The 8,434-nt window shown below is 34.5% G+C and overlaps 1 protein-coding gene across 1 annotated transcript; it reads left to right on the forward strand.

Annotated features, from left to right (window-relative positions):
• The first annotated feature begins 2,285 nt into the window (after positions 1-2,285).
• Positions 2,286-3,625, forward strand: LOC141600763 (scopoletin glucosyltransferase-like). The gene is made up of 2 exons (XM_074421011.1): positions 2,286-2,350; positions 2,606-3,625. Exons 1-2 carry the CDS (start codon positions 2,286-2,288, stop codon positions 3,597-3,599), a joined length of 1,059 nt encoding a protein of 352 aa, XP_074277112.1. The 3' UTR covers positions 3,600-3,625.
• The last annotated feature ends 4,809 nt before the right edge of the window (positions 3,626-8,434 follow it).

An 8,434-nucleotide genomic window follows, 5' to 3' on the forward strand; every position in this document is an offset into this window, starting at 1 on the left:
TCTAACAATGTTAAACTCCCTCTAACCCGGTCAATAGATTACACTTTTTTTTTCTAGTGTTTCAGTCAATAGTTTATGTTTTTATTTTGAGTATGTCTTACTCTCTATTTTATTTTTTTAATAATATAATATTAAAAGCAATTCCCCTTTTTTTATACCTTGGTCTTTGTGTATAAAGTATATGTAAATATTTCATTAAGACAGAGAGAGTAACACAAACTTAAAATTGGATAACATAAAAAAATGTCAAGCGTAAAGAGTATCACATGCATTTATACTTGTATACTTCGTATTATAATTATAGCTTGAGCCTAACTATATTGGCTTGACTCATCATATTATATCCTCAAATGCTACACACGTATTAACTTCAATTATATTAATTCATTTGACATATCTATTTTATTCTAAGGCTTGTTGAATGTTTTTTAGTCTCAAACTAACGACTGGTAAACCGTCTGGTAACCAAGAACCACTCTGTATATCTTAGGTAAAACGGATACAGTAGTTGCTTATTGCATTACATTGTGACATCTCTCTTATTTAAAGGCTTGGTTATTCAAAACTTTGATATATATATCTATACATGCATAGTTTGAATCCTTCTAATATTAAGTTGGACTCTCTAATATCGCTCGAAAAGTTTCTGCTTTATATATATGTATTGATTAATCAACTACTCGCTCTGTCTACGAAATAGTTTACACTTATTTTATTTTATGAGGGGAAAATAAAGCAAGTATGAATTATTGACAGGAACGAAAGGAGTAATCACTCTATTTTGTGTTAGCCGTATTTTGATACACAAGCAGACAAGCTGTATTATTATTACCTTCAATCTTGGAAATTTCAAGGAAATGCAAGTTATGCATTATTCGGGTATTCGGTGTAGTTACATTAAACCAATGAGAAATGAGCAAGTTTCTTGAGTCATCGTCTTCTGCTAAATCAGTATAAGTCATGACTCATGACATGGGCGAATCTAGGGGGGCTCGGGTGGGCACGTGTCCACTATGAATTTTTCGAGATAAATTTTTTATAAGTAACGGCATTGATCAATAGGTTTATGTGGTTCAGTTGGTAAGCCCTTTAGTTGACCCTTGAAAGGTCATAGGTTCGATTCATGGTGCCCTAGGTTTTTATTAAATAATTTTTTATTAAACTGTGTAATGATCTCAAGGTCCATCTCGTCAGTAAGCTACAATTTATATGTAAAAAATGTTCCTCCCATGGTTTGAACCCTTGACCTCGAGGTTACATACCACATTCTCTACCATTAAACCACTTGTGTTTAATGTTTATTTAAATATTAGAATATAATATATCTTATCATAGGAGATATTATTTATTTTTATTTACAAAGTACATTTATTTCAAATTTAAATATTTCAGAAGAAAGTTCAAAATAAAATACTAATTTTTAAACTAAAAAATTATTAAAATTAGTTATTTTTCTATTTGTTAGGAGGAAAAAAATCCGTAATAAAAAAACTGCGGTTTAAAATAAAAAATAATGTATCGGAAAAAATTTTGTGCCCCCCTTTCGATAAATTCCTGCGTCCGCCCCTGACTCATGAGACCTATCAATTAGATACCAATTAGTCTCATTGTAGATGTATATATCCGTCTAAAGATATAAATAAGTTAAATATTTCACCACTTTCATAAAAAGACAACCCCCACCATATTTCACATGTGTTTGTTTTATTATGAGAGTGTCGACATATTTGACCCGTTTACAACTTTAGACGGATAGTATTCGCCTAAAATGAGATTTCGTGTTTACATAATCCTCCCTCCAATTCATTTTATTCTAAACTATTTGTATAATTCATATTCCAAATCAATTGTTCTATTTATAAATAGAGTAAATTATAAATTATTACCATTTAAGTTGTACTTTTCTAAACTTACTCCCTTATAAGTTCTTTTTTTTAAAATTACTCCCTTAAGTTGACCTCAGGCCAAAAGTTGCTACCATTTTCGAATTATGGGGTGTATTTCCTTCTCTTTTTGAATTTTCCCTCAATTTCTCTAAATTCATGAAGAAAATGCCCTTGTGATTCCTACGTTAAATCACCCATATTCCTCCTTATCTCGGTCAACTGCCCCACCAGCCGCCACCCCATCCTTGCTCTCCGACACCCCACCACCCGCCCTTCTCCCTCATGAGAACCTTACCATCGGCCTTTATCTATTCTTTCTTGCCCCATTTGCGTTTTTTTGCCGATAACGACCACCACCGGAGAGCGACTTCCTCAACGATTCAACCACGAAAAATATTGATGAAACCAGTTTCGGGCTTTAATTTTGCCGACAATGTGGCCAGAGATATTAGCTTATTGAATTTGTGCGTCGTTTTTGGTAGATCTAGCGTTTTGAATTTATGTCGACTTACGGTGGGGCTGGTTGGGATAGTCGTCGGAGAGCGTGTAGCGGAGCTGAAGGCTGAACTGGTGATAAGTCCATAATTTATACATATTTACCCCATTATTTAGCTCCATTATATATGTATTATGCACTACCTTTAGTGTTTAAGAGCTAATATTTGTTTTCTAGTTCCATTTGTATGTTTTCTCATGTTTTGTAGGAAAATGAGCTAAAGAGCATACAAGCCTTTTGTGAACGTCTCGTCCGACGATGAGACGTTCATTCTTCCTCTCATTCCACATGAGATCAAATTGACTCGCTATCAATTGGCCCCCGAGTTAACAGGAGACAAGGATCATCCAATGCGTAAGAGAATTGAAATGATCAAGAAATCGGAACTGGAGAGTTTTGGTGTGATTGTCAACCGCTTTTACGAGCTAGAGCCGAATTATGTTGAGTTTTACAAGACTGAATTAAGGAGAAAGGTGTGGTATGTGGGACCGGTTTCTTTGTGCAATAGGAGCGTCGAGGAGAAGGCTCAGAGAGGAAAAGAGGCTTCAATCGACGAGCACGACTGCTTGAATTGGCTCAATTCCAAGAGGCCTGCTTCGATGGTATACATTTGCTTTGGGAGCATGTCACCCTCGTTTGCTGCACAATTGCACGAGATAGCAATCGCTCTAGAAAATTCCGAAAAGAACTTCATCTGGGTGGTGCGAAATGGGGACAATAGTGGGAAGAATGAACAAGAATGGTTGCCACCGGGATTCGAGCAGAGGACAGAAGGGAGAGGCTTAATAATAAGAGGATGGGCACTGCAAGTACTAATATTGGAGCACGAGGCGATAGGAGCATTTGTGACTCATTGTGGATGGAACTCGACACTAGAAGGGATCTCTGCCGGCGTGCCAATGGTGACATGGCCAATTTTTGCTGAACAGTTCTGCAATGAAAAACTGGTGACTGATGTTCTGAAGATTGGAGTATCTGTTGGAGTGAAGAAGTGGAGTAGAATGCCCTTTATCAAAGACCTTATAAGCCGGGAAGTTATAGAGACGGCGTTGAGAGAGATAACTGAAAGAGAAGTTGTTGAGGAGCTGAGACAACGAGCGAAACAGTTGAAGGAAAAGGCGTGGAACGCGATGGCGGACGGTGGCCCATCTTACTCTGATTTGAGTGCATTGATTGATGAGTTGAGGAGCTACCACACTTACAAGCGAGTGATCTAATTAATATGTCCATTTTGTATATGATTTTACCCCATATATTAGCTCGGTTTTACTTGTTATTTCACTACTATTAGTGTATTTGTGAGCTAATTCCGTGTTCTAGGTGTTTTTGCCCTTATTCATTTTATTTTGTAGGAAATGAAGCTTTTAGTAGCTCATTCCCGTCATTTTAGCAATCACCGAAACACGGAGCTATTAGAAGCAAGACTTAACATAGAGAGTGATATGAAAATAATGCTGGAAGTGATCAAAATGAACAGTTCGGGTGAAAGAATAACTGGTTCAAGCTTTACTTGGCGCCCAAGGAAGTTGTGTCGAGATTTCTTGCCTAAAAGAAATCATATCCTAGTAAATTAGTCTTATTATTCAGAATATTATTTCCAAATAATTAGTTTAATATTTTATTTCTTAATTACAAAATAAGCTAGTTTATTTTACTTCCTATTTACAAAATAAACAGTATTGTCATAGTCGGTTTTAGGTAAGTTTCAGATTGTGTTTTAGGTTATCTAGGTCGGTTTCTAACTCCTATATAAGGAGGTCTAATGTATTGTTTATCACACATAAATTGAGATTTAAAAATTGAAGCAGAAGCTTTTTCGTGTTTGCAAGTTTTGTAAACATAGGGTCGACGCGTTTTCGTTCCGAAACTGTTATTGTCTGCCGCGTTTCAAACTCTAACCCGATTGATAACAATAGGTCTTGTGATTCAATCACCATTGTTCGATCTATAGGTCTAGATCGCGCAAATATCCCATTGTTTCGATTTCAAGACAGATTTCGAAGCAAATATCCCTTTTCCATTATTGTTCGTTATTCTATTAAACCGCTTCCGCGCAATTTTCGTATCATAAGTGATATCAGAGCTTCGGCTCTTGATTTCCCTAAATCTAGACGGTCCTAGGCGTGTCAAAGCCAATTTGTTAGTTGAATTTCTGATTGCGATTGGAGTTCAAGGGTTGAACTTGAACAGTTAGTTCGAGGGTTAATCAGTTTTGATCCAAGGAGCACGGTTCTAGTCACTTGCTACACAAGGCATGAAGGTTGCAAAAAAAAAAAAAAAAAAAAAAAAATTAATGTTGACGCGTGGTACTGTTCATCCGTGAAAAAAAAAACTGAAAAAAAAGGGGCAAAAAAAAACATGTTGGGAGTGTTCTTAGTTGAAAGCAACTATGAGGAGAAGGTTAAGTTTGATCCGAAATTGCCTCCTATTTTTGATGATTATAATGATGAGGAGAGAATTGAGGTTACGGGTGATGTTATTTTTCAAGAACAAGATCTAGTTAATAAGGATACCAATAGAAAATTATTTGGTAATGTTGAAGAGCATAATTATTTTATGAACCAGATTCATGTAGTTGACATAGGTGATTCAAAAAGATTAAATCTTGACCTCATGAAAGGAGGGTGGTGGCGTGGAAGGAACAAGCTGCTATGGCACAAAAGAATGTTGAAATTAAGAGGAAAAACGAACGAGTTGAGGCTTGGAAACGAATTTATGTTCGTTTTTTTATCCAGGCGGACTTATACTTCTAGAATTGAGGTCAATTCTCTTCTAAGGGGGAGGGGATGATACGAAAATAATGCTGGAAGTGATCAAAATGAACATTTCGGGTGAAAGAAGAACCAGTTAAAGCTTTACTTGGCGCCCAAGGAAGTTGTGTCGAGATTTCTTGCCTAAAAGAAATCATATCCTAGTAAATTAGTCTTATTATTCAGAATATTATTTCCAAATAATTAGTTTAATATTTTATTTCTTAATTACAGAATAAGCTAGTTTATTTTACTTCTTATTTACAAAATAAACAATATTGTCATAGTCGGTTTTAGGTAAGTTTCAGATTGTGTTTTAGGTTATCTAGGTCGGTTTCTAACTCCTATATAAGGAGGTATAATGTATTGTTTATCACACATAAATTGAGAATTAAAAATTGAAGCAGAAGCTTTTTCGTGTTTGCAAGTTTTGTAAACATAGGATCGATGCGTTTTCATTCCGAAACTGTTATTGTCTGCCGCGTTTCAAACTCTAACTCAATTTATAGCAATTGGTCTTGCGATTCAATAACCATCGTTCGATCTATAGGTCTAGATCGCGCAAATATCACATTATTTCGATTTCAAGACAGATTTCGAAGCAAATATCCCTTTTCCATTATTGTTCGTTATTCTATTAAACCGCTTCCGCGCAACTTTCGTATCTGAGAGGCTCTTATGGAGGAAATGGGAAACCCAAGCAGCATGAAACTAACTAATGTTAGTGGATAAATAAAATATGAAGCCCAAAAATGAAGTAATGAAGTGAAGCCCAAAGTGAAGGAGATTAGAGCAAGCTTAGGATGCTCTTAGATACTCTTAAGATATTCACTAAGCATTCAACCGGGTGATTAAAGAGGAATTAAGATACAAACATTGGATGCTCTATGTAATTAATCGAGCAATTAAGTGAATAAACCTAGATCACCATGTCCCCGATCGCGGTTGACTGCTTCTTTGACTTTTACGTTTCCTACTTCATTTCCTATATAAAGGGTGTTGCATTCCATCCAATTTTAAACAATTCTCATTATGTTCTAGTTCACAAAATATTCTAAATTTCAGATTAGTATTAGTCATTAGGTTAGTTTAGTTTAGTTTAGTTTTTATGTTGTTTACATTTCCTTTAAACATTTCAAGTTATAATTCAATTTCCATTACAAGTTATTTACATTTCATTCCTTGTTCTTCATTTGCAAGTTCTTCCATTATCAAGGTAATTTCATTCTTGCATTACTTTTATTATTCTTTTGTCATTAGATAACTTACATTATACCCGAGTAATTTCCTTAGTCTAGGGATTAAGGAAGCCATGCTAAATAACTAATCACAAATGTTAAAATGAAATGTCACGATATCAAATAATAGTTTCTATAACATGTTTGCATTATATTGTTTAATCTTTGGTTATTGGCTGTAATCATGGATTAAGTTTATTAATTCATTCTATAAGTCGAGAGGCACGGAATTGAATTAGACTAAGCATGTGTAGTAGGATGACCTAGTCATAACAAGAGTTCTCTAGGACCCGGTCTATGGTTGACACTAATATCGAAAGGTGGGTGTCTTTAGCCTAAACGATTTATCATTATCAATGAATTTCTAAATTAACATGACTAATTATTAATTTACATGTGTGACCCGACTTCCCTAGACGCTTTCTTTATTATTGTTTTCATTCTATTTGCATAACCAACCAACCAACAACCGATAAACCGACCTCGACAGAATTTACCCCATAACAACTAATTAACAACTCTCGTCTCCTTGTGTTCGACCCCTATTACTACATTAATTTGTGTCTAGGGAATTTATCTTTGATTAGGTGTGCGACAAAGCCTATCACTAATCATAATTACTACAGTAATCAACTACTCGTTCTGTCCAGTGAATAGTTTACACTTACTTTATTTTATGAAGTGGAAATAAAACAAGTGTGAATTATTGACGGGAACGAAAGGAGTAATCACTCTATTTTGAATTAGTTGTATTTTGATACGCAAGCTCTATTATTAGTATCTTCAATCTTGAAAATTTTCAAGGAAACGCAAGTTATGCATTATTCGGGTATTCGCTGTAGTTACATTCACTACAAGAATTTCGTTCTCGGGCTACCAATGTAGGCGACAGAAAAGCATGGTCGTGAAATTGGCGACTGATAAAAAATTCGGGCGACTACATCTCGTCGCCAAATTGGCGACGCCTTTATTCCGTACAGTATGATAACTTGGCGACCGAATTTTGAAGAATAGCGACCGATTTTAGTCGCTAAAGTGGCGACTGAAAAAATTCCGTCGCCCGCACAAATTATACCATATACCCAGATTTCCTTCCCCTCTCTCTTACTTTACCAAATCAAAAAAAAAAATGAGGACGACACATACAGCCCGACACCAATCGTGCCCACCACCCCGACCCCACCACCGACGACTACCCAACCACCGAACAACCACTAATTTCATTTGAAGAAGGTATAAATCTTTGTTTATAATTTCAATTTCTTAGATTAAGTTTAGTTTAATTTGTTTAATTTGTGATTGTAATTAGTTTATTTAGTATATTAGTGTTTAATTTTATGGTAGATTTATTAGTTTGGTTAGTATAAATTAATTTTAGTTTAGTTAGTATTAGTGTTGTTAGTATATGTTAATTATAGTATATTTTTTTATTTGTTTGTTGAATTTGTTCTTGTAGTTAGTTACTTGGATGTTGTTATGATGTTTAATTTGTTAGGGTTTGTATAAATTGATAATTAGGGTGAATATGAATTGGGGGTTTTTGTGAAATTGGTAATATTATTTGAATCAGGGTTATAGTTGACAATGTATTGGTGATTTTGATGATGTTAGTATACTTAATTACAACATTTAGTCTAATGTTAGTATAATGTTGGTATAATACTAGTTTAGTAAATTACAAGATTTAGTCTAATGTTAGTATAATGTTGGTATAATACTAGTTTAGTATAATAATGTTGTATGAGTTATATTGTTAAAAATTGTTGTTTGGAATATTTTTAGATTAAAATGAAGAGATCGGAACGCAAATGGATGTACGAAGATAGGGTATATAAGAGAAAACGTCCCACCGGTAGATTTGTTAAGGGGGTTCTTGTGTTTATTGAGTTTGCTAAACAACAAGATGAATATGATTTGGTAGAAAATAAACTTAGGTTTCCTTGTAGTAAATGCAAAAACTTGAAATATTTTCATTACATTCAAGTAGAAGAACATTTTTATACAAATGGGTTTTCTCTAAATTATTATAATTGGATTTGTCATGGAGAACCATATTATCCAATT

This window comes from Silene latifolia, chromosome 9, assembly GCF_048544455.1.
Source record: "Silene latifolia isolate original U9 population chromosome 9, ASM4854445v1, whole genome shotgun sequence".
NCBI classification, from domain to species: domain Eukaryota; kingdom Viridiplantae; phylum Streptophyta; class Magnoliopsida; order Caryophyllales; family Caryophyllaceae; genus Silene; species Silene latifolia.

Coding starts and splice junctions, on each gene's coding strand:
- LOC141600763 (XM_074421011.1), top strand. CDS start 2,286: ATGAAACCAGTTTCGGGCTTTAATTTTGCCGACAATGTGGCCAGAGAT. Junction 2,351..2,605: donor GATATTAGCTTATTGAATTT/GTGCGTCGTTTT, acceptor AATGAGCTAAAG/AGCATACAAGCCTTTTGTGA.